The sequence below is a fragment of the Anser brachyrhynchus genome (genome assembly GCF_964034855.1).
Source record: "Anser brachyrhynchus genome assembly, chromosome: 25".
Classification (NCBI taxonomy): Eukaryota; Metazoa; Chordata; class Aves; order Anseriformes; family Anatidae; genus Anser; species Anser brachyrhynchus.
Window position 1 is genome coordinate 7,464,836 of NC_137718.1, and position 25,374 is coordinate 7,490,209.

At 61.8% G+C, this 25,374-nt stretch overlaps 1 protein-coding gene across 11 annotated transcripts; it reads right to left on the reverse strand.

Annotated features, from left to right (window-relative positions):
• Window positions 1-479: 479 nt before the first annotated feature.
• ST3GAL4 (ST3 beta-galactoside alpha-2,3-sialyltransferase 4) lies at window positions 480-24,597 on the reverse strand. 11 transcript variants are annotated; one of them, XM_080567543.1, is made up of 14 exons: window positions 24,460-24,559; window positions 16,652-16,792; window positions 12,719-12,794; window positions 6,266-6,398; window positions 5,572-5,650; window positions 4,099-4,168; window positions 3,606-3,686; window positions 3,428-3,525; window positions 2,978-3,038; window positions 2,581-2,676; window positions 2,271-2,460; window positions 1,997-2,140; window positions 1,489-1,632; window positions 480-1,288 (listed from the first exon to the last, which is right to left on the reverse strand). In XM_080567543.1, the coding sequence occupies exons 4-14, from the start codon at window positions 6,296-6,298 to the stop codon at window positions 1,202-1,204; spliced, it is 1,083 nt and encodes a 360-aa protein (XP_080423669.1). In that variant the 5' UTR covers window positions 6,299-6,398; window positions 12,719-12,794; window positions 16,652-16,792; window positions 24,460-24,559; the 3' UTR covers window positions 480-1,201. The 11 variants fall into 11 exon arrangements, with proteins under 11 accessions (XP_080423669.1, XP_080423664.1, XP_080423659.1 ...); XM_080567538.1 differs by lacking the exon at window positions 6,266-6,398 and having other exon boundaries at window positions 24,460-24,597; XM_080567533.1 differs by lacking the exon at window positions 6,266-6,398 and having other exon boundaries at window positions 4,087-4,168; window positions 24,460-24,597.
• Window positions 24,598-25,374: the final 777 nt, after the last annotated feature.

A 25,374-nucleotide genomic window follows, 5' to 3' on the forward strand; every position in this document is an offset into this window, starting at 1 on the left:
AGGGGCTGGGGCACTCGGGGACACGAGCACGCAGACGCAGCCTGGGCACAGTGACACTTGAGGACACACACGGGGACCTGGACACGGGCATGGGGACACCAGGACATGGCCCAGGGGCACACAGCAGGGCTGCACACAACCGGGGTGCCACTCACCTCCCCATTGCCCCTGTCCCCATCCTGGCACAGGAAGACCCAGCCTGGACTCACCAGGACCTTTATTGGGAGCCAGCGGGAGCCCCCCGGCACCCCCAGGTCCATGGGTCTCAGGGTGCCCCCCCCCCCCCCAAACCAGGGGTTTGCAGGACCCAGCCTCACCGGGGACCGGGGGGGGCCCAGGCAAGCAAGGTGGGGAAAGGCACCCCTGGGAGAGGGGGGGAGCCCCCAAATCCTGATCCCAGCATCCCTGGAGCCAAAAGCACCCCCCCCACCCCAAGGCCACTGGGAGAAGTGCACCTGGGGAGGCCCCACGATAAATAATCTTTTAAATTAATTAAATTAATGCGCACCGAGTCACCTCCGTGTCCCGTCCCCCTCACCCCACCACGGGCCACCCTGGACCCCGACACCAGGCACCGTGGGTGGGGGGCTGCGGGGATGAGCCCCCGCGCCAGCACTAAGGCACGGGGCTGGGCCAACACGTAAAAAGAAAATAAAAAAGTGGGAGGGGGGGGAAGGAATTAAATACTGGGGTGCCCAGGGCAGGGAGGAGGCAGCAACTCAGCCCCCAAAGGCTCCTGCACCCAGGGGACGCCCCCAGGACCCCCACATCAGCCCCTCCTCAGGGCCCTCGTCCGAATACGAGGGAATTAAAGAGAGGGGCTCCTGTGTGCCCCCCAGTCCCGCTGGGAGGGAGGTCCCGTGCCCTCATCCCCACCCCCCACCTACGCCCAAAATCCCTCCCCCCTCAGGTCCTCGTTATCTTCAGTGTTTCCATAAGAAAAGTCACCGGCAGTGGTGCCACGCGCGTCCCCGCGTCCCCTCCCTGGCTGTGCTGGGGGGGGAAGAGCCGAGGGGCTCCCTGCGCCCCCGGGGACCCGCGAGCCAGCGCGGCCCCAGCCCCCTGCACCCTGCTCCCAGCGTCCAGGGGCGGTGGTGACGATGTTCTGCCCCCCCTCCTCCCCCCGGCTCCTCCAGGGCCACCGCTGGGGGGCTGCAAGGTGGGGGAGACGGGGACGTGTCCCTGCGCGGCCCCAGCGCCGTCAGAAGTAGGTGAGGTTCTTGACGAGGCCCAGCTCCAGCATCCGCTTGATGGCCACCGCCTCGTGCGAGACGTTGTGCTCCGAAGCCTGCGGGACACCGGGAGGGTGGTGAGACCCGAGGGGAGCCGTGCCCTTTCCTCCCAGCACCCCGCCTTGTCGGCCCCCCCAGCGCAGGACAGCTTTGAGTTGCCCCCACACCTTCATCCGAGCCCTCCCGCTCCCCAGGGCTGTAAAACTGGGGGGGGGGGGAGGTCACGGACATGAAGTGGAAAGGGGGGGACACTTACAGCCATGGACTTCAGCGTGATCTGCTCGTAGTAGTGGATGGTCTGCTTCTTGTTGGCCGAGTCGGGGTACCCAAAGCCCGCGATGTGCACCAGATCGCAGAAGTGGAGAGCCAAGGTGATAGCCAACAGCCCCGTGGTTGGTTTCTGGAAGGAGACGGAGAAGCCTTTGGGTCAGCCCCAAAACCAGAAGCTGTTCTGTGATTCTAGGAAAACCCAATCCTCCCCCAGGGTGCAGCACAGAATTTCAGGCTGGTTTGGGTTGGAAGGGACCTTAAAAATCCTCTGGTTTCAGCCCCTCACCACGGGCATGGACACCTCCCACCAGACCAAGTTGCCCAAAGCCCCATCCATCCAGCCTGGCCTTGAGCACTTCCAGGGCTGGAGCGTCCACAAAGCGTCATTTTGTCAGGTTTGAGCCTGTTAATGATCACACACACACACACCCCAAAGCAGCCTGCGTTCGGCACCGCTCGAGACGTTCAACAGATGCGGAGCCACCCCCCCTCACCTGCTTGACCTTCCGCGGTTGCTTCATGGGGAGGTTGAGCAGCTTAGCAGCAGTAACTTCCATGTAGTACGGGTTGAGAATGCGCACCTGCTCCGGGTCGGCATCCCAGATCAGCGGGGGCTGCTTCCAAAACCCTTTTCGAACCTGCAAGAGGATGGAGATGCCCATTGCCCTCCCACTAAGGGCTGAATCCCCTGCAGCGGGCGGGATCCAGGCAGAGCTGGGCCCTGGCACGGTCGGGGGCATGGTGGACCCAGGTCCCCACCACACTTGCCCTCTTCTTGTCGTTGAGGATGGCCTCCATCCACTGGAAGTCCATGGGCTTGAAGGGCACCAGGACCAGCAGCGTGTCGGGGTTGTTCTCTGTCCGGGGGTTGAAGTGGGCTGACTCGGGGTAGAAGAGGCGCATGGTGGTCTTGGAGCCCACGTCCTGCTCGTAACCGTGGACCGGGGCATTGTTCAGCCTGGGGCACGGGGACAGACGACACGGGACGTGGGGACATCGGGCAGCAAGCGACGCGTGCTCAGCACCTGCGGGTGGCACTGGGCAGGGGTGGACGTCACACAGACGCCCAGGGCTGTACCTGATCACAACGTCGTACGTGTTGATGGTCTCCCCCATGGAGCTGTTGCGGAGCCGGTGCCCGTTGCCCACCACCGCGCACCTCCGGCACTTCAGGCTGTGAGCAAAAAGCACCCTCTGAACCAGATGTGTTCAACAAGAGGTCGTTAACCCTCACAGGGGTTTTTGACCCTGTGCTGCACAGACTACAAAGCTTCCCGTGCTCCATTCACCATCCCTGCGTGCCTGCTGGTCCCCAGGTCACTGAGCTGGTCCCCAGGTCTCTGGTGATGCCACCAGGCAAGCAGAGCCAGAAGGGGACAGTTCACCCCTCGCACAACAGTGCATGCAAATTTGCTCCCTCGAGGAGAGCAGTCGTGGAAAGAGACACAAAAACCCCAACCCCTCCCCAGCATTACCTCTGGATGCTCTCGGGGAGCGAGTAACTGGTGACCGACAGCAAGCGCAGGAGGACGTCTTCTGCAAAGCAATGGCAAGGGGAAGGTGACAATGGCCACCTCAATGCCCTGGTGCCTGCCCCATACCCGCCAGGCTCTATATGGGCATTAATCCCAGCCCCCCGGACCATCCTTCAGCAGGGATCAATAAAACATGTACCCCTCCTTTTGTAGGGAACACACATGTGGGGAAGCAGGAACACCCTAAAGTCTCAACACAAGCTGACACAGCTTGCTCGGAACGAAAAACAGCCAGAAAGATCAACCTGGAGGTGATTTTACGGACAGATATGCATGTGAATGCAACCCCAAAGCAAGTCATGCAGCTGAAGCCCACAGACAGGCAGGCAGGACGGACGGACAGACAGATGTCCGGCCCGCCGGGCACCGAGGCGGCCGCGCAGCTCTTACCGCTGCCCTTTGTGCCGTAGGGCAGCTCATAGAGCGACGGCGTCTTCACCCAGAAGTAGTCCTTCAGCTGCAAGAAGAGCGGGTGGTCCCTCGTGTAGCTGCCAAGGAGCAAAGGGCCAGTGAGACCGAGGGGGTGGGCCCAGCTCCGCGGCCCCCAGGCCCCCTCCCCGTTACTCACTTCCCTATGAGCTGTGCCGCCTTCCTCTCCACCTCTCCGACAGGGCACACCGTCTTGTTTTCTTGCATGGGGAAATAAAAGCTGCAAGGGAAGTAGTTACAAGAAGTGCCAGTTAAAAGGGTTCCCTTTGTCACCCACCTCCAGAAGCTCGGAAAACACCAGAACTGGCTACAGACCCCGGCTGTGGGGCACATCACACCCCACGTCCTTGCCGGCAGGATACTGGCGGTGTCCAGCCCACGGGGGTTTGGGCACCTTTGGGACTACAGGGGGACCTGGCATCTGCCCCCCTCCTCCAGAAGGGGCCGAGGGCACTGCCACCCCACCTCGGGCCTCTCCCAGTTGTCTCCACGGCAAGACGTGGGGAGCGAGCTGTCCCCCACGAGGGACGGGCTCCAGGTCTGCCGGGGACCAAGATGCTCCTGGCCCCAAGAGCAAAGGAAAGGGCAGGAGGCCCTTAAACTTTAAAAAATACACTCACAGCTGTATGTACCTGTCTTCCCGGTATATCGAGTACCACACCATCACCAGAAACAGTGCCAGCACTCCAAGTATCTTCCCTCCTGTGTGCCGGGAGAGAGGGGAACAGAAAATGTTATCAGGCTGCTGCGGACTGGCAAGGGGACAAGACCCTGCCTGGCCCCGCGCCCCCCCAGCGGGGAGGGAAACAGGGAAAGGAGGATGTGGCAATACCAAGGGAAGGCTGCAAGGAAAAGGGTGAAAGAGAAGGAAAATTGGGATATGCAGGACATTCTTCCCTTCCTAAGGGATTTTCCTCCTCGATCAGGTTTTTGCACAGCTACAACCTGCCCAGCTTTGAAGGCATGAAGCACGTGGGCTTTCCAGCACCCCTGACAGAAATGTTCAGCATGGCCAGTGGATGTCAGCACTAGGAAACATTTCAGTTTCTGCGCCCGCCTGCAGTCCCCGCCACAGCCACGTGCTGCACAAGGTGCTCCTGGCCTCGTGTGCCGCACTCCCAAATGTTCACACCCTGGAGCCAGCCGGCACCGCGCCCCTGGGGACAAAACAACCAGGACCAGCAGGCCCCGAGGATGCGGCGGCATCCCCCCGGGCTCTGAGGACGTCCTGGCAGACCCATCGCCCAGATGGTTTGACTTTGGCCAACGCCTCCCTCCACGCCGCGCTCTCTCCGTGCCCAGCCACGTCCCCAGGGAGCGGCGGGGGCCCTGCTGGCACAGTCCCCAGGAAGAGCGGCTCCTCCAAGGGCAGGAGTCCAAACCACAAAGGTTTGTTGGGCCAGGCTGAGAGCTCACCACCTCTCTTCCTCGTGCCGACTGGCACGGTTTGCGTCAAAAGCGACACAAACATGTTGTTCTTTCTGGTGCCCGCACCCGCGCTCCACCCCATATTTCGAACACTGACCCGAGGGTGGCTGGGACACCTGGAGGAGCAATGCGGATGCTGGCACGGTGCACGCAAAGGACAAACGAGCGAAGGGCAAAGCCTGCCACAAACAGGCACACACCCCCAGCCCCAAACCAGTGCCAAGAGGTGCTGGGCTCTGGGGGGCCAGTGGCAGGGCAGGCGGAGGAGGGAGAGAAAAGAAAACCAAGCGTGCGTGGGTACGGGGCTGTGTTTGCAGGCAAAGAAGGGGGAGCACCCAAACAGCACCCCTGCCAGACGGAGGGGCTGCAGCCCCCAGCGAAGCCCCGTGAGCCTGTCCCCAAACCGCGCAGGCATCGCCGCGGAGGCCACCCTGAGGCGCTCACTCCCCCGCGGCTGTGCCGGTGACACACGTCGCACCCGAAGAAAATCCCTGCGAGAGCTGCAGCCGACAGCAACCTTGCCCCCCGACGGGCCTGGGTTCAAGTGCAAACTCCGGGGCCCCTGACTCCATCCCTGCTGGGGATCCCCGAGGAGAAGGCCTCGACGCCACACGCAGGCTGGGGAAGGAAGGGGGGGGGACACAGCAGGGGTCTGGGGGGATGCAGCAGGAACTCACGGGACTTGTTGATCATCTTTATCGCCAGGGCAGGCATCAGCCGAGGGCCGAAGCTCTCATCGCGGCTGCCGCCGGTCACCTGGAACAAGGCGAGAGAGAAGCACTGGGTCAGACCTGCCAGGCAAAACCAGGCCTTTCCCCAAAAAACAGCATGGGGAAGGCTTTCCCCCTGCCCACCAGGGGATCCCACGCCGCAAGGCGCTACCACCTCCAGCTGGGAGGAGCGGGACCCATCCGCACCTCCCCACAGGCGGCTGCCCCCTGGTTTATTCCCACTTAAATACGGGTTTCCCTGACCCACATCCACCAAGGGTTTCATTTCTACAGCTGGTTCACCCGGAGTTTATAAAAGAGATTAAAAAAAGGTTCCCGAGGAGCCTCCACCGTACGGATGAACGCAGAGATTAAGAAAGAAAAATGAGTTAAAGAGGAAAAGTGAGCTTGTGCCTGCAGCTCACATCGCAGAACCACAACGTGCCCTAACACTCGGTTAGTTTCTAACCCTCGGTGCCCACAGCGATGACCCTGGGGGAGGTTAAGCACATCCTTCGCTAACACGTGACTTTGGGGGAATTGGGGGAATTTTGAGCTCGGGCACTCAACTAGCACCACCACTGCATCAGCCCGGCCCCACCGAGCCAAGCAGAAAGCACAGAAGCAGCAAAACAGCCCCAGAGCAAAGCACGTCACATACTTGGGAAACCTCCAACGCCTTCGATCCAAGCATCCCAGCCCGGGGAAGCCCCGTGGCAGGGGGGCCGTAAGCTTAGCACACACACCAGCACTGGAAACGGGGTGAATTTTTCTTCCTCCAAACCCTCGTGCTCCTAGAAGAAGCCAGCAAACGGCTGTGGTCAAAGCCAGTCCCGGGTCATGCGGGAGCATCTCAGCTGGAGGCTTCCCTAATTAGCCACCTCCTGTGGCTAATTGAAGTGACTAACAAGGCCCTCCCCAGTGGTGCGTGATGCTCACTTGCCACGGGGTGGGTGCCTGCTAGCGGAGCGAGCCCCGATCACCAGCTTGGGTGCTCGGTGATGGCTCATGCCCCGACACTGCCCCCTAATTAACTCATACTTCCTCAAAATCTCCATCTTGCTGATGCTGGCAGGTGTTGGCCATCCTCCCCAAATGCCTCTGGACATCCCAGTGGCTCTCACAGCATCACAGCCAGTGTTGGAGAAAGCCCAGAGGCTTTGTAAAAGAGACTTATCGTAAAGATGGAAGTGTGACAGCAGGCAGGAGGGACCAGCCCCCCTCCCGGGCAGCGGGGCGAGCCACCCCTTTGCCACGCAAACACCGGGGCTGGCCGCTGGTGCCAACGGAGCTGCGGCGATGCAGAATGAACTTACCAGGAGGGAGAAGCTTCGGGCACCACCTGCCGAGCAGGGGACGCGGAGGAAGCCCCGCTCCCCGATCAATCGCTCCCCGGGGACGGCTCCCGCTCCACCCGCGACACGCAGACGGGCTCCCGGCAGCTCCTCGGGCACGGCTCGGCTCGGGCACCCCGCAACGAGCACGGCCTGTCCCCAGCTGCCTCTCGGAAGAGGGCAAGGAGGCGCTTGAGGGATTAGTCACACGGGAGGGCACCCAGCGCCGCTCAAGGGCACGTCGCGCCTCCCTGCCCCAGGAAGCGCCAGCGTGGCCACCCATCACCCGGCCCCCGCCTGGCGCAGCAGTGATGGTGCAGCTGGTGTTTGCTGGGGCTTTCGGGGCATCACTAGCAAAATAAAGGAAGGAAAAGAGGAAGCAGGGTCCAAGATGGACCCGCAGGAGCCAGGCTCTTACCTCCCTTATCAGCAGCACCGGTAAAGAAAGAGCAGTGAGCACAACTAAATGGTGCTGCAAGCAACAAGGCAAGATATAAAGCACAGAAAACTATCTGCATTCGATATTGGTGATAAGGGATGAGAACAAGAGGTGTTGCGCTTTGGGAAACTACCTGTCTCGTGCTGGATCTGATCTCCTCCACAAAATACAGATAAACTGTTGGATAACACCTGGTGTCAATACCCCCAAAAAAAATTTTTAAAGGAAGGATGAGAAAACCAAGGATGCCCCCAGCTCACAGTGCCAGCAGTCCCCACACACTTGGAAAACCCATCCCACCCCATGAGGGCTGCAAACCCCTCCTTGCAAGAGCAGCAGGGATGCAATAGGAATCTGAAGGGAGGCAGAGGGACACGGCTGCATCCCCAGGCCCAGAGCGAGCAGGGAGGAAAAGATGGCAGGTCCCAGCCTGACGCATGCCTTCTGCTCGGGGACAAAGTCCCTGCGTGTCCCCTGCAAAGGGATCCCCTGGCTCTGAGGCCAAGCAGAGCCCAGTGGGGGCAGGGTCCCAGGGACCCAGGCAGCAATCGGGACAGCAAGCACCCCCAGCTTTCACTACTTCCCCCATTGTGATTGCGAAAAATAAACAGATTTAAATCAGAGGAAAAGTAAAAAGCCTGCAAGAGTTTTGTTTGGGGTTATTTTTCCAAGCAAAAACCAGCCACCGAATCGCAGAGGGAAAATGTGCAGCTGGAGGCTGAGGATGCCCCTCGGGTGCCCCCGCACCAATGCTATAGCCTAGGGCTGGGCATTGTGGCCCGAATTGATCACACACACACACACACACACACACCATCCACTTCCAAGCTCTGTCTCAGCACCAAACCCAGGCAGCCAAGCCGTGCAGCGAGTGGCTTCTCCTTCCCACCGGCCTGAGATGCTCCGACACCAGGAAAGCAAGCTCTCACCCCCACTGTTTGCTTTTACATAATGGTTTATTTGAAATACTTTTTTTTTTTTTTTTCCCCTTCCAGGCTTTATGATCCTTTTTTCAGGCTTGTATGCACAAGCTGGGCCTTATGCAAAGCTAATCTAAGACAAACACAACTAAATAGTTCCGAGGAAAACAAGCACTGCTCATTGAAGCAGTTTGGGGAATGCAGAGCAAAACAGAGCACGCCCAGCCAAGGCCACAAAGGAGGGGCTCTGGTAATAATTCAGCCTCCCCCAGCCTGGCAGTGCCAGATCCGCAGCCCAAACTCCCCAAAGCGTGGAGGTGTGAGCGAACCCAGCCAGCTCCCCCGTCCCGTCCCGTGGCTGGATGCTCCAGCATCCCGCTGGCCCCGCAGCATCCCCGGCCGGCGGGGCGAGATTTGGGGCTTCTCCTCAAAGAGGCAGCCGAAAAACCCCTTTCTTTGATGTCTGCACAACTTACTTCCACAACACCCCCAGGCTGAACGTTATCGCCGCTCGGAGTACTTGAAAGCGCTGCCGCCGCCAGATGCATCGCCTGCGTTCGCAGCCAGGTCTCCCCTTCCCCAGCCCCACGCCAGCATCGCCCTCGCCTCGGGTTAAAACCTCAGCGCAGGGTTTCTTGCCCCAACTCAGCACAAAGAGCAACCAGCGTGGATCAAACGGATGAGCGCACAAGGGAAGCGCAAAACGTTTGCAAGGATCAGGAAGCCCCGTGGGGCTTGTACCTGGTGGATGCACAGTGCCAGCCCCCTGCTGCACGCAAACTCCCCTGTGGACACAAAGCGAAGGGGCTCTGTTCCCTCTGCGCCCTGCAAGCTGCAGCAGCCGGGCACAAAACAGCTATTGCTGCTGTCACGACACGCTGCGATTCCCTGCCCGCCGTTACGCCTGCCCAGACCGCAATTAGGCGATTAATGATTTCAGAGCATCGAGAGCAGGAGGAGGGCTCGGGGCTGCAGCGGTTGCCCCCACACATCCCTGCGGCTGCACCTCCCGGGTGACGCCTGGCACGATTTTCTGCTCCCCCGCCACGTTTGGGGTACCCAGCTGTTGGAGCCTGGGCTGGGATGCACCCCGGCGTCTTATTTATGGGCTCAGCATCACAGCAAGCTGCAAAGTGGAAAGCAAATGCTTTCCAGGGTTGCGTTTTTCTGCTGTGTTGGATTTGCAAATACCAAAGCGGCAGCAGGCACTGGCCACGCTGCTCCCAGCCCACGTTTGGGGGAAAAAAAAAAAAAATACATTTCAAGCACTGGAGGGAATGTGATGCCCTCACCCTGTCCCGGCGCCACGCAATCCCACCAGCAGCCGAGGACCACCCCAAGAAACACACCGTACCTGCGTGTTACCATGGTAACCCAGAAATTCGGAAAACAATGGTTGACTCGGCGAGAGGACACCTCCCACTGTCCCCAGCCTCGGCGGGAGCAGGGGCACCTCCTGCTCCAAATTCCCCTGTGCTGCCAAACACGAACGAGCATCCCCAGCAGGTCACCCCAGAAACACGTGGGGTTTTATGAAACTGGAGCAGAGGTGGATTTGGAGGGGATTACACCAAGGAAGGGATGCGCTGGCAGCCCCCAGGGACTCACACTTAGCAACGGAGACCTGACGGAGACACGCGGGACAGCACAAACCCCCCAGCCCCAAGCTGGACCATCACTTCCCCCATCCATCACCCGCACGCTGAACCACCACGAGCCCCAAAACAGCTCCGCACCCTCCCCAGAGGGACAAACCCACGTGGGGGGGCTTTGATCCCAGCTCTTCACCCCCCTCCTCAGCTGCGCCGCGAGACCTCCAGGAGAGGCGAGCTAACAAGAAACCGCCCCGCAAGCCCCAGGTGCTGGCAGCAGCAGGCGCACGCATCGCAGTGCAGGGGAGCGCTCAGGCGCTGATCCGGAATCAAACAGCTTTCTGCGGGATTTACGGCCCCAATTACCAGAGGAATCCGTCAGATGTCAGATCCCCCCACGCAGCCTGGCTGGGGGCACGCTGCCTCTGCGTGCCCCGGCCTCTCCATCGCCGCCCCCGCAGCCCCCCGCGCCCTCCCCTCCCGGCGGGGCCACCCGACAGGCGGCACCCCCGGCTCTCCAGCTTGCCAGGGCGTTTGGCAGCTGGGCAGCACCCTCGCTGCCAAGACCTCTCCCCCTGCGGTGCTTGAAACAAGAGAGGGAACGGCTCAAGAGTTGCTCTTGTAATTCCTGCGCACCTCCAGCGCTGCTGGCTGCCGCTTAAATCCAGGCTGAATTAAACCCGCGTTGCATCAGCTTCCCCACGACGCCCGGCTCTGCGACCAAGAAGCTCCCACCCGGGAGGAGATGCCCGTCCCTCCTACGGACGAGGGGATGTGCACGAAATGCAAGCTGGTTTGCCAAAAAGAGGTGCAGGAGACGGCTGCACGGCACCGAACCAGCCACATAACCCAGCTGCAGCGTGGTGTTTGCCATGGTGAGACCTCTGCACCCCATGCTCGGGTGGAAGAAGCCCCAGGTGTGAGAAAAGCCATCTCCCCGCCAGGCAACGCTGCTTTTTAGGCTGTTTCCCACTGCTCGCCCCGACCTGGCCACGGGTAGAGGAGGAGGGATGGGGAGATTCCCTGCTGCAGAGCCAGCTCCCCAGCACCCCATACGCAGCTGGGACAGCAGCAGCCGTCCCCTTAGGCTTGGCTCCTAGGAGGGACGGAGGGAAATTACACGGAGGTGGTGATGGGGCGCACGGGAGCGCCCTGCACCCCGGGGGCTGCTCGCTTTTCAAAGCTGCTGGTGGGATCCCGAGCGCACCTCGGCAAAACCCCGCAGAAAGGCTGCGATCACGCACCGGCAGCACAGCCGGCTTCTGCAGGGCCTTCGGGGTTTTTCCGAGCTGGGAAGGAAACGCAGGGATCCTCTTGGGTGGCTGAACCACCAGCCCACAAGTCTGGGGCAGATACCACTAATCACGTTTTAAGAGCCCCAGACCGTTTTAAATGCTCTTTGTGACAATCTCAATAGCTTTCTAATGGGGAAGGCAGTGTTTTCTTAGCCCGTGGTATCTCAGCCCAACAAAAAACTGACCAAAGATTTATGATAGGGAAAAAACCCTTGTTGGCAGATGAGCGTTAACATAATATTTACCTGTGACAAAGGCAATTTGGAAGCTGGCAAACAGCACCTAGAGGTCACCCCTGGGCTGCCCTGGCTGCCCATGGCACATCCAGGGTCAATAAAACCCAAAATTTTCTCTTCAACACGATTACAAAAAGCGCTGAGACCTCTCCCAGAAGAGCAAATAGCCCCATGGGGAGAGGCTCGGGTCGGACGAGCGTTCACATGGCTGCAGGTCTCCAAAATAAGCAGCCCAGGCTGCTCCTCCCACAAGTTTCACCCACTCGCTCTTCCATGCTGCTGGTTTTAAGCCAGATTTCAGCTCGGGAGATCAAACTCAGTCGTAACAAGCGGCTGTACCACAGCACCTGAAGCCTTTGGGGTATCCCCCTCCCCCAAATTCGCGCCCTGACCCTCCTGCAGCCACCGGCATCCTCCACACCGCGGGGCACAGAGCTGTCTCTGCAGGACAGCAGCGGCTCCCGTCTGATCCATTCGGATTTGTTCGATGACGCCTGAGGCTGGCGAGCGCCGCGACTCGGTTCTTTGTGCAGCAAGGAGGTCTTATCGTTGGCTTTCATCGCTCTTTTCTTATTTTACACAAAAATAAAATGCTCCGGGTGAGCATCCCGTCTGCGTTCACTGGCGGGCCGCCAGCTGGGGACAGCTGGGGGAGACAGGGAGCCACAGGGGGGTACCGGCGGGTGCCTCGAGGGCTTCTGCCTCACCCTGACCCCACAGCACCAGGGAGGTGGAGGCAGCTCCCAGCCAACGCGCCCCGTGGCAACACAGCAAGGGGGGAAAAGGGGTGAAACGAGCCGTGGGAAGCGGGAGGGCCGTGCCCTTGGAGGGCGAGTGTCCCCACCCCCGTGCAGCCCCCGAGCGCCACCTCAGCCCCCCGGCTTCCACGGGGGCTCCCCCCGTGCCGGCACACACATCCTGTCCTGTGCAGGCAAACAGCGACTGCTGGGGTAAGAGAACCCCTGCAGGAGCTTCCCTGATCGGTTCCTCCAGCCCTGCCTCCGGGATGCAGCACCTGGGGGGATTCGGCTCCACACGCACCGGGGAGCCTGAGCACCCCCCACGCACGCTCCCTTCTCTCGAGCCGCCCACGGCAGCCAAGGGTGCCCTGTAACCCTCCCGGCAGCGCTTGCAGCCCACCCATCTGTTTGCACCCAGAGCCTTGCTCCACGGCCCCCTGGCCCCAGCCCACCCCAGTGGGTGCCCCCCTGCAGCGGGAGGGGCCGAACCGGGTGCCCCCCGCGCGGGGATGCTGCGGGGGGACCACGCGGAGCAGGAAGGAGGCGGTGGATACTTACGGTCCGTCCTTGCGATGCGAGCAGAGGGGACAGGGTCTCCGAGGGCTGGGGGTCTACGGGTCCATCCTCTCTTCCCCTGGCAAAGGAAAAACGGGGAGAGCCTTAGCGCAACGGCAGCGGGCAAAGGACGCTCAGGATGCACTCGGCTTCAGGGGAGCACGCACCCAAAAAATCCCAGTGACGGCCTGCAGATGCGTTGGGTCCTGCTGATCCCACCCTTGTGTAGCTACGAGGGTGCAGGAGCCACGCGGGGCTGCCCCGAGCCGCCCCGGCAAGCCATCGTGTGCGGCAGAGCATGGCCACAGAGCCACCCCCGCCCCCGAGCGCCGGCACGGGCCCCTCTCTGGGCTGCTTTACGGAGGAATCCCCACCGAGGGGGCGGCTGGATTTCCCCAGCCCTCTTGAACCTTCCTGCTGAAATCCCCTCTGGGGACTCACCCGGCCTTTTAGGAAGCGGACAGAGACCCTGGCAGGTCCCCAGTGATGCCTCCTCCTGCAGAAGGCGGGGGGGCTCCAGCCCCTGCCCGCCCCCCGGGACTCTCGGGTGCCTTCCCCACGCACCGCCCTGCTCCAGCTCTCTCTAGCCCCATGGCTTCGCGGCCAGCTTCGCTTTTCCCAAACTTTCTAATTTCCACATCCTCGCCGGCGCCACACCAGCATCCTTGCCACCGCAGGCAGTTTGGGGAAGAAAAAAAATACCCCCCGCAAGAAGTGTTCATGCACAAAAACCCTTCTGCTGCGCCGCTTTGGAAAGAGAAACCGCGTTCCTCGCGGCAGGGCAGGGACAGCTGTTCTGCATCTGGCTTAATTACCCCAGCTAATGAGGAGCCAGGTGGGGTGAAGGGGGAAAGGGAGCCAGCCGCAGCCTGCGGCAAGGGCTGGGATGAGCCCACCACCGCCCTCAGCTCTTGGTTAGGGGTGTGCGTGGGCCAGCCTCGCTCTCCTGAGCGCAGGCTGGGGTTCGGGTGGTCCCAGAGGGGGCCGAGACGGCAGCTGCTCGCACGGGGCAAGGCAAAGCCGGCCCAGGTTGCAGAGGAAAGCTTTCCGTCCCAGGGGGCGAAGCCACTACCCTGGAGTTTTCCACTGGATAACGCCATTCCATCAAAACCAAAACGCTTCACAAAAAAATCAAGGCGATTTTGGCAGAATTCAGTTTTGGAGGGGAAAAAAACAAAAAAAAAAAGAAAAAAATAGAAAAAAAGTGGTGACGAAACATCCCATTTCACCAGCACCGAACAAAAGGGCCTTTCTTCCCTCTGCTTGCGAGTGGGGCCCGTCCCACGTCTTCCCTCTGCCGAAGGAGCCAAGATTTCTACCGCGCTACGCCCCAGCCCGTGCTCGGAGGGGAAATGCTGAGTGCTGGGATTACGGGGGCTGAAAAACTCCCAGTGCCCGGCACCCCCCTGCAAAGCATCTTCCTTGCTTTCCTACCTGTGCTCCTACACACCGCGGACACCAGGGCTAAGTCCGACGCATCGCGCCAGGAGCGCGTCCCATACATCGCCCCCGCTGTTCCTCGCTGGTGCGGTGAGCGCGCGGCTTTCTGCCCCCGTGGGTTGTGCAGGGGTAACCGGGGGGGCACCGCGTCCTCTCCCCGCTCCTCTTAGCTCTTCCTACCCTGTATCTCCAGCTCCCTGCAGCTGGGGAAGGCAGATGGGAGAGGCGCGGTGCTCGCCGGCGCTGCCACGCTTCCCTGGGGCACGCGGGCTAGGAGAGGCGGCGCAGCACCGCACGCTGCTCACTTGCGCAACTCCCAGCTAATTTTAGATCCCAGCTAGAGGAAAGCGAAAGCGTATTTACTAAGGCAAGGAAGGAAATCACCAACAGCTTCTCCCATCAGCAGGGTTCGGTGCTCATCTCCCAGCGCGGAGCGGGTCTGGGCTTTCCACAGATGCCCTTGGGAGCAAGGCTGGACCGGCGCAAGGACGTGCAGCTTCCCTCCCCGGCCCCGCTGGAGGGGGTTTTCCCCACCAACGAGAGCGCCTGACAGAGCGAGAATGGGAGGAGAGGAGATGCTCCCCGTGATGCTGTCCCCTCCGGGTGAGCAGGAGCCCCTTTCTGCACTCCTATGGATGGAGGGGACAGAAAATGGCCTGGGGGTGTCCCCAGGTGGGCTGGCAAAAGCCAGGGGTTCACCCAGCTGCAAACCCTGCATTTCTGTACGGGGAGCACATAAAGCACAGCCTGCCACAATCCACAGCCAAGCCAGACACACCTGGGGCCACGCTGCAAGTGGCCAAACCGTTTAGCAAGCAGCCCTCCTGCCCAAGCGTCCTTCCAGCAGCCAAACCAGCCCTGCATTCACCTGAGCAGCCACAGATTTGACTTTGTGTTTTGGGGGATTAGCAGCTTTGTGCAACAGCTGGGCACGCCTGCATTTCCCAGGAAACAGCACGGGATAACCAGACGGTGATGTCCCGGCCGGTGGTGTCCCGGCCGGAGGGAGAGCAGCAGGCGTGAGCCAGCGCCCCAGGGCGATGCAGCTAAGGCAGGGAGGCGAGCCAGGACCAGAGCAGCCAGAGTCTTTTTATTTAGAACCATGAATTATAGGATTTGTTAATGAGGCTAAACTCCCCCGAGAGCTCCTGCTAAAGCACTTAACGGCGTGGCACGGCACCAGGACGGGGATGCTCGGACCTGCAAGGGGGGCCAAGGGGCTGCCTCCTCCTCTGCAGTAGCCCCGGTGGGTCCGTCCGGATGGCAGACCCCATAGCAAAGCAGGCTCGTAACAGCAGATCAAAGCCCATTAAGGCTCATCAGCCTCCCCAAACTGCTCAGCAGGAGCAGGGCTCCAGGAGGATCTGCCGAAATCAGGTATTTCCAGCTCAACAAGAAGGGCCGGGAGCAATCACTGCTGGTGGATGCTGGCAAGCTGCAGATGATCGTTTCTCCCCACAGGACAACCACTTTGTGGCGTTTTCCAGCCCTGCTCGGGGTCCTGCATCCTCGCGTCACCTCCTGAGCAGCCCAGGAGGGAGCAGGGATGGCTCACACATGGAAATCCAGGTGTAAAGGGCCAGAGGAGGCTCCCTGCATCAACCTCCTGGCGTCCTCCTCTCCTCAAAGGCTTCCCATTGTTAACCAGCGCAATTAGTTGTTCCCAGCCTGAGGTCTGGCAAAAACACACTGTTCGGGCACCTCCCCGGCCAAGGGCTACCATCTCGGCATGCCATACCATGAGGGACCCCGGCAGCACGACGTGCCGCAGGCGACGTGCCGCAGGCGACGTGCCGCAGTATCGCAGCTAACCTGGCCAGGAAATGAACGTCCTTACAGCTCGCACGGGGGGGGGGGGGGAGCATCCCCATGGACAACAGCGGGGATAAATAAAAAAAAAGAGCCGAATTTTGCTCCTCTTCCTCCCTGGGCTCTGCACTAGCAGGCTGTGCCGCGCGCCCGTTCCCCATGGGTGCTGAGTGCTTCCCAGCGATGCCGCGTGCAAGCAACAACCTCCAAAGGCGGTGCGGAGGGGCAGCTCGCCCTTACCCCCCACCACGTATTTCATCCTTTCCGGATGGCTTATATGGCCGGTGGTTTCCGGCTCCTGCCTTCTCAAGGCAGCACCACAACCCCTCTGACTGACTCAAACCGCAGCTCTCATCACATCATCTGCTCTTCCCTGCACCTTCGAGTTTCACAACGTTTAAAAACCCACCAGCGCCAGCACCGGAGGACACGGCATCACCGCCGTGCAGAAGCCTTCCCCGGGGAGCCAAAAGCTCAACTGCCCCAAAACCTCCCCAGCACAGCCCAGCTTTAAAGATTAAAATCAGCAATCTCTGCCCTCTGCAGTGCTGGCACGAGCTGATGCCCAGCCTGCAGCCCTCAGAGATGCTACAGAATAAACCCAACCCCAGCTTTCCTTGCTGTGCCTGGCAGGAGACACACACTTAATGATTTGTTTAGCCCTGAACGGGCTCGGTGTTTTCCTACCCGTCCAGCTGATGGTTGCACTTTCCCTTGTTCATTTTCCACCCATCTTTAATTCATCGACTGCTTGTTCCTCCCCAGCTCCGTCAGGACAAGCTGCTCCTGGAAACTGCGCTCCCTCTTCATCGCGAATCGAGTAGCTTTCTTTAAAAAAAAAACAAAAACAAAAATCAAACAATGAAGCGCACGCCCCGTGAGGCTGCTCTTCCCCACGGCGCTCCCAAGCTGGAAGGAAAACGGCACGCGGTGGTGCCGGCCCCCTGGGGGCTGTGCGGGCACCCAGTCCCGGTGCCACCCCCGCTGCCCCCGGGCTCGGCTCCGTCTCCCAGGGGCAGGGAGGAAGGATCGCGTTTCCTCGCGCTCACGCCGCCTTTTCAACAGCCCCTGCCAAAAAACCTCCAAATGTTTTTGCTTCCCCCCCCCCCCCCCCCCCCCCCAAAGCAACCTCTTGAGGAAGAGGAGCCCGAGCACCAGCGAGTCTCCTCCTTGCATCGGCCAGACCTGAACCGACTCAGACGTCTGTCTGTCTGTCCGTCCGTCCGTGCTCCAGCGCCATCGCGAGACCCTCACTGAGCCATTGCCCTCGTTTAAAATTACCTCCCCAGGGAGAGCAAGAGCCGCGCGGGGAGGGGAACACGATCCAGGTGAGATCATCCTCGCCCGGACACCGCTGCTCTGCTTGGCACGGCAGGAGCGTTTCCAAGCCCGGCACATCCGTCACGTCATCCCGATCGCTATCGCCCCGCGACGGAGGCAACAGCGATGATGGCGCACGAGATATCCAGGAGATTATTCATTTAGCAGCTATTTAACAAGGATAGCATCTGGCCACTTCCCGGCCGCAGGAGTAATGACAGCCGGGGATCCCAAAAAAGCAGCGCCGGGGAAGGAAGAGGCACAAGGAACTGCAGCCAGGGTGCAGTCGGCCCTGTTTAGCAATGCGTAACATCGCCCAGCAGCCAGCAGTGCCCCACATCAGGCAAAAATCTCCGCTCAGAGCAGCAGCTGAGCATGGCACCGGGGTTAAAATTAAGTTTTGCTACCAAAAAAAAAAAAAAAAGACTATTTTTGTTTTCTACGCAGATGCTTCCTAGAAAAGCTCCGTGCTTACACGAGAGGAGCATCCCCAACCCAGCGAGCACAAAGCGGCTGATTTCCAGACATCCAACGCATTGAGGAGAGCCAGGCAAATAATTAAGATTTAAATGTGCATTTACATAATACAGATAATCTGTCAATTTAACTTGTAAATGCAGATTGAATCAAGCAGCTACACTGTTAATTACGCAGCGATGAGGCCTGGAGAGCTGCAGCCCAGCTCCACGGCAGCTGCGCCTTGCTCTGGGAACGCGGGCTGGGGTCCAGAGCCCAGGTACCAGCCCGGGCCACAACACGTTCGGGGGATGGAGCCAGGCCTTTCTTTGTGATTCCTTTTTGTTTTTTTTTTTTGGAAGCCGCAGCAGTTATCATACAGGGATGGGCCCGAGGACTTTCCAGCCCTTGGCGCAGTTCCTGGCTGCGCTGATGCCTTGTTCTCCAGCTTAATTCAGCGAGGAGGCAGCGCTCCATTTAACCCCCGCCTCCCTTCACTCCCCTGAGCTTTGGCACCATCTCCACGTCCCACAGCCCACCCGACCCCCATGCTCTCCATCTCTCTAATTCTCCACTTTTTGACAGTCCGTGGCGGCGGCGCATGCCCCCGCATCCCCTCTCTCAGGGCATTTTCCCTACTTCTCGCTCTCCCCCGGCCCCCCCAGTTCTCCCGACCGCTCTCGCCCCAGTCCCTCTCACTCCTTGCGCTGCGTGAAGCTGCTCAGCTCCTGGTGCTCGCCGGGCGCGGGCGGCTCCGCGCACATCTGCACGCCCCAGGCTGGACAAAGCAGGAGGCGCTGGCGCCGCTCGGGGATGGACGATGCAAAATCTGAGCTTGCAGCTTCCCAAGCCTGGCGTGGGGAGTCGCCTGCCCCCATGTCCCCTGCCCTACGGAGGGAAGGAAGTGGAGAGGAGCTGGACACCCTCCGAGGATACACCTGGGCGTGACCCGGCGGTAGGGAAGTGGCCAGGACGGTCCTCGCCGCCTCCAAAAAGCCACAGGTGGACACAAGCAGCGCCACCGGCACCCTCAGGTGCTTCCCGGCCAGGGATGCTGGGGCCCTCAGGTCCCTGCGGCGAGCAGACGGAGGAGACCCCGGGCCAGCAGCATCGCGGCATCCCAAGGGGACGCAGAGTAGGGCCAACCCAGCTCGGGGCACACTGGGCTTGCCCCAGGGAGGCAGGGTGCCAATGGCATTGCTCAACCAGCTCCACGTGCCTGGGGAGGGCGTGCAGGCAGGGCGGAGGACGGAGAAACCGGCCAGCACGGATGCTGCGGGTAGCCAGCACCCCAAAAGCCACAAACACCACGGAGGAACCAGGGACCGCGGCCGCCTCAAAGCTAGAGATAAACCCAGCACGGGAACGCCCCAGGGAAAATCAGCCCCGACGTCCCGGGGAGGAAAACCTGGCTGCAAGGGAAGGGGACAACGCAAAGCAACTGTCCGAGCTGAACGTGGGCCAGGGAAATAATCTCCTTACAATCACCACAATTAAAGACTGTTTTATTAGCAGCTTAACTGTCCCTGGCAGGGCTGCGGGCTCTTCAGCTTGGCTCTCGAAACGGGAGAGCGCGCCGTGGGACAAAACCCAAAGCAAACGGGGAATTGGTGGCGCTTCGGCCCTCCGAGAAGCAAAGGGCTCGCCTGCAGCTTTAGAGCAAAACAGACAGGGCTCGAGGCTTTCGGGCACCACGCAGCGAGGAAAATCCAGGAGAGAGATGGAAAATGCCAAGAGCTGCGTTTTCCATCAGCAAAATCCCAGAAATGCAAGTTTGCATCAGGACGAGGAACCAAATCAGGCATCCTCAACGATTCACTGGCATTTCCCTGCCCCGCTGCGGGGCTGGAGAAGCTCTGCGGGCTGGCGGCACGGCTGGCACGTGCCCCCTGCAGGCAGGGGGTCTCAGCCTGGTTTCTGGACAAGCAGGGGTTGGGGGAGTCGGTTCCACCCCCAGGAGGATTTCTCCATTTTGCGAAACTTCCAGTTCCCCAGCAAAACCTCAAAGCGGTGCCCCCTCTGCTTTCCGTCAAAAAAAAAAAAAAAAAGCCCCTCAAGGTGGATTTGGTTCCTCTCCCTCACCATCGTTCCCTCCCCTGAAATAGGGCTGAGAACGGCAAGAAGCAGAGGCAGGGGGCCCCAAACACCCCCACCAAGATGGGAAGACGCTCGTCCTCCCCAGCCGCCCTCCCCTTGTCCCCCAAAGCGCAACCAATGCCCTGGGGCAGGCACCGCGGTGCTGCCCCCAGCCCCGGCACGCCACCAGAGCCTCGGTCCCCAGCTCAGTGCCTGCGTCCCTGCGGTGACAGATCCCCAGCAGGGACGCAGCCGGCCCCGGCCGTGGCGCCTCGGCTGCAGGCAGACCACTGCTTTCCGCCAGCCCCGGCCTCCAGCCCAGCTCGTGTTTTTAAAAGGAAATTAAAACTATGCCCAGCTGGCAGGCCGGCAGGGAGAGGGCTCGGCCAGCCTGGGATCACAGCCCCTGCCCGCATTTCCGTGCTTTGGGAACATGCCCGGCGCACTTACTTAGCAGAGGGTGCCTGGCTCTCTCCCTGCACTCAGCTGCGTCCCCGCCAGCACCGCGCCGCCCATCGAGCGTCACCGCGGCGGTGGGCGCGCAGGGAAGGGGACAGCATCACCCTGGGGCTGCGAAACCCAGCGCGACGCCGGTGGCTCCGCACTCCAACCCCGCACCTCCCAGCGGAGCAAAGCCCCCTCCTCGGCAGCGCTCGCTCCCAGCAGGAGACAGAAATTTTGCAAGAAGCTTCACAGCCCCAGCCCTGGCACAAACCGCAGAGCGGGGTCTGACTCCGGGCTCCGCAGCCCAAAGAGGCTCATCCCATCACCCCAGTGAGCCGGGGGCAGGGAGCTCGACGCCAGGCTCAGCCAAGGCGTCCCTGCACACCAGGGATGCTGAGCCCGGCCCCAGCACCACCGGCAGCTCGGGGAGGGGTGGCCGGAGACATTTTGCAAGAGGAGCAGCTGAAGGAGTGGAAACGGCATCTGGAAGCGATTGGAGGCGAGGAGCCTCTCCCGGCACAGCGGGGAATTCCAACGGCGTGAGCTCAGGTTCAAGCCCCCTTCAGAGAGCCAGCAACAAGAGGGCTTCGCGCAGTTTTAAGCCTGCAAACGGCAACGAACCCCTACAAAAGGCAGCCTGCGCCCATCTCACTCCTACCTGGACGCAGCGGTGTGATTTGGGGCGGTTCTGTGCTCCCTGATTTGCCCGCCAAGAAAAAAGAAAAGAAAAAGAAAAGAAAAGGAAGAAGTCTGCATTTGTTGACATAACTTTGCAGGCGTGGTGTCAGAGGGTCCTCCCCCAGCTCAGCATCCTTTAAAACGACCGTGACTGCACCAGGAGCGAGGGTGCCCCGATTCCTGCAAGGCGGCCGGCTCCCAGCCCTTAGGACAGCCGAAGGCGATGGCACCGCCTGCAGAAGTCCTGCCGGCTGCTCCTCCAGCCGCAGCTCGCTCTCAGGGCTTGGAGCTGTGAGCCCACGTCCCCGGGCAGCACCGGACCCCCTGAGCACCTCGGGGCATCGACCGACGCGGGGGACGAGAGGACCCGGCACAGGTCCCTGCACCTCAGGGGGGGCCCCAGCCCCACCGGAGCAGCCAATGTTCAGTGCACCCACCAAGGCACCTCCATCGTGCCTTTCTGCATGGCTAACACATAAATATGCACCTTAAAAAAAATAAAATAAAATAAACACAACGCCTGGCTCTGTGCTGACACCCACGCCCACATTACAGAAAGAAGTGGCACGTAAGAGCGGTGGTTTGGGCATTCGGAAAACCCCAAGCATCTCACTGAAGTGATGCTGACCCCACCTGCACCCTGCTCCACCTCCTTCCTCGCGCCTCCTTCACCCACAGCAGGTCGGAGCCGCTCGGCTTCGCTCAGCGAAGCCCCAGCCGGCAGCGAGTCCAAAGCAAGGTCGGCGAGAGCAGCCAGGGCTCGCTCCTGCACCGAGCACACCCGGCGGCACCGCCACGGCCGCATCCGGCTGCCCCTTGCTTTCTCAGAGGAAACCTCCAGCCCCATCCACGGTCACACGCAAGGGGTCAGCAGCTGGAAGCACAAGAGATCAGCAGGAACTGGCCCTTCCCCCCCACCTCCAAGAAGACGCAGGATTTTCCTAGAAAACACACAACAAACGCACGCTTCCGCGGGGGCTGCAGCCAAAGGAAAGAAATTGCACAAGGCATCCAAGCAGCGCAAGAGTAAAGTGGGGAGCTGAGTTCAAAGAAAAACAAGAACGAGAAGTTGCAGATAGTGGTGTGACCGGTAAAATCATTTCCTCTTCTCACTGCAACGTCGGGGCCGGGCCACGTGGTACCGTGCGGGTGAGCATCACCGGGCTCTGGCAGGGGACACGTACCAAAGCCACCTCCGCGGGAAGGGCTCCTCATCCCGACGGGAGCCGCCGGGCTTCCCGCCTCCGCGCCCGCGGGTTGTAAGCACGGGAAAGACACAAGCGGGAAAAATCCAGGCTCAAAGACATCAGTACGGCCATTCCAAAGTCGTAAAAGGGCTTAAACAGGGGCTTTCCCCTGACGGACGGAAGGGACGCAGGGCTGGAAGGACGCTGCGGTCACTGGCAGTCCCTGCCCCGCGCACAGATCCCTGTGGCAGCCTGCAGGCGATGTTAGCACCGACACAGAGCCCTGCCTGTGCCAACAGCGTTCCTCCTCGCGTATTTACATTTACAGAGCCATTACCCTCTGTCCTTGTGGGATTCAGCACATTGCTGTAGCAGTTGCTATTAAATTGTTGCCCGGAGCTGGAGCAGAAAGCAGCCTCTAATGATGTAGATAATTAAGCACAAGGGTTAGGAAGAGTCCAGCAAGCCACGCTGCTCCCAAGCCACAGCTCGTAATGACGCCGGGAGTTCGTTACAGCTTGGACGTGTCCTTAAGCCATCAGATCCGTCGGTTTTGCAGCCGGACAGGGGTTTGCGTGGGGCGTCCCTTGTGTCCCAGCCACTTGCCACCACGTGAAGCCTCAACGAAGGCGGCTGACAGAGCCTGTGATTTAATCTGCCTGCTCGGCTGAAAGCCTCTTTATCCTGGGGAGCTGTAGGAGGGAGATCCCGGCAGAGCCACCCGTCAGAGAAGACAGGTAAATTCAGCAGGGCTTTCCCTAAAGCGCCGCCGGCAGGCATTAATTAGCTCATCCCGCACCGTGTACCATGATGAGGGGAGGACGGGAGCCAGCAGCAGCCCAAGGGCCAGGTGCCACGCACCGAGCATCGGCCCCTCGCCGGCTCTGTGACCCGGGCAGGGAAAGCAAGGCAATGCCACGAGGCTTCCTGGGCCGGCTGCATCACATCCCAGCGAAGCAACCCACGGAGGAGCACAAACAAAAGCCCCCGGAGGAAGATTTCCTTTGTTCTCCACTCCAGGCCCCTGAGAACAATGAAACCCCTTCGGCTCACGCGGCAAAAGACCCGATGGTGAACGCTCGGTGGGCAGAAGTCCCGCTGGTTGTTTTTCTGCTGCCTTTGGAGCGAGCGTCGCCACGTCCCGATGGGAATGAGCCCTCCCTGCAGAACAGGCCCACGCGATGGGGCGGGATGGGCTTTCGCACATCCGAGCCCCCCCCCGCACCAGGGTGCCCGGGGCACGCTCCGGCCGGGCGCACGGGGATGCGGCTTTGGGGTCACCGGGCGGGAGGCACTGCCGGAGCGCACCCACCAGCCGCAGCTCCCAGGCTCCGCGGACGGGGGATGCCGAGGGGTGGGAAAAGGCTTCTGCTGCCTAAACAGATCCCGTTCAGCCCACGCCGCTGCGCTAGCAATACGGGCAGAGCAAAGCCCAGGGCCGGCACCGAGCTCTTCATCCCCAGCGTGTCGGGTGGGTGCCAGCTCCGTCCTCCCCTCCGCGGGGCAGCTGGGAGCATTTTGGAGCAGCACCAAAGCCCGGCTGGGGGGCGGTGAGAAGCAGAGCCCCCCAGACGCTGCCTCACCCGCAGAGCACGGGCTGTGCGCTCGCACGGAGACCCCGAGGACCTGCCCCAGAAGCGCCCTGGCATCGCTGCCGCGTGCGCCCTCGGAAAGCAGCGCCCGGAGATGTCAGACGGACATTTCGCGGTGTCCAGGGCCGGTCGGTCGGTTTGTTCGTTCGTTTTCCTTGGAAGCAGCACGTCGGGACATCCATCCAGGGCCCGGCCGGGGCTTCTCAGGCGCGGCGCTGCTCGGCGGGCCGGGGGCCGCTGCCCCGGGCGCAGGGGGCGCAAGGCCCCGCTTCGCCCTCCCCGCTGCCGGCGCCGGGCACGCGATGCGGCTTCCACCGCCCCTGGGCGCCGCGCCACGCTCGGGCACCGGGTCCCGGAGGAGAAAGCGGTTTGGGAAGGGCTTGAAAAACGAAGCCAACAAAGCCGCCCTCCGGCGCCCAGGGGGCTGCTGTGCCCTTGCTGCCGGCACCGCCCGCTGCCCGCGCACCCCCAGCAGCGGCGGGGGCTTCCTGCACCGCACCCCCCACACACACACCCCAAAGCCCCCCCAGCCGCCCCCCCCGGCCCCCCTCACCTCTCCAGCCGGCGAGATGGGGCAGGGCTCAGCCGCAGCCTTGTGCAGCGCCTTCAGCGCTGTGCTTTTACACAGGAAAAGGGAGGGGGGGGGGGGGGTAGGACCGGGTGGGATCTCCCCTCCCCTCAGCCCCCCCCCAGCCCCAGCGCGTGCCCCCCCCGACCCCAACGCCCCCCGCCGCAGACTCACCATGGGGCGGCCGGGGGGTGCCGGGCTCCGCAGCGGGCAGGGCGGGGGGGGAGCGGAGTTAAGCCGGGGCCGGGCTGCGGGGGGGGGCCCCGGGCACGCTTGCGCACAGAGCCGGGCTGGGCTGCGGGGCGGAGGGAGGGAAGGGGCGGGGGGAAGGCGGGGGGGCCGCCGGCAGAGGCGGGGGGTGCGGGGCCGCTGCCCGCGGGGCCTTCCCGGTGCGCGCCTGGAGGCGCCGGGCGGCTCCCCGAAAGCTCTGGGGGTGGCCTGAGGAAGGGGAGGGTGCGCTCATCCCCCCCCCCCACACACACACACCCCGTTAGCAGCCCGAAAATTAAGCAGGCGGGGCCGCCCGCCCTCGGGGTCTGCGGCGGTGCCCAAACCCGCTGGGCACCGGGAGCGGGGGGGGCTCCGCGGGGCTCGAAACCGGCCGCCGCCCGCTGCCTTTGCCGGCGGCCCGGCCTGCCTCAGCCGCCACACGCACACCGTCGGGTGCGGGGGGCCCCGGGGCGGCCCCGCCGAGCACCGGGCGCCCGCTGGCTCCGTCCCGGCCGCCCGCGCCTCGCCTCGTCCCCGCGGCACGCCGCGCTCGCCGGCCGGCCCCCCGGGGCTCGTCCCCCCGAGGCTCCGAGGCCATCCTCCTGCGCCGGTCGGTTTTGCCGGGCCTCTAGTCCCCGAGACGAGCAGCGATGTTAATGCTGATTTCCAGCCGGGCAATAACCCGAGCCGTCGGCTGCGGAGCGCGGGCTGGCAGCAGGCAGCTCCCGCTGCAGGCAGGGCGCAGCCCCGCCAGGTTTCTTCCTCTTTATCGCAAGGGCCAGAAAGAGGCCACAGCTTGGAGGGCAACGTCTCCATCCGAAGACCCGTGTGTCCGGGGCTAACCGCGCCCCCCGGTAAAACACCCGCTGAGCTGACGGC

What these genes read in the sequence shown, in the direction of transcription:
- ST3GAL4 (XM_080567533.1), bottom strand. Translation starts at nt 16,686, where the DNA reads ATGAACAAGGGAAAGTGCAACCATCAGCTGGACGG. An exon ending in TGCAACCATCAGCTGGACGG is followed by an intron (nt 12,795 to 16,651) that starts GTAGGAAAACAC and finishes TTCCTTTGCCAG; the next exon opens with GGGAAGAGAGGATGGACCCG. An exon ending in TCCTCAACGACAAGAAGAGG is followed by an intron (nt 2,141 to 2,270) that starts GCAAGTGTGGTG and finishes ATCCTCTTGCAG; the next exon opens with GTTCGAAAAGGGTTTTGGAA.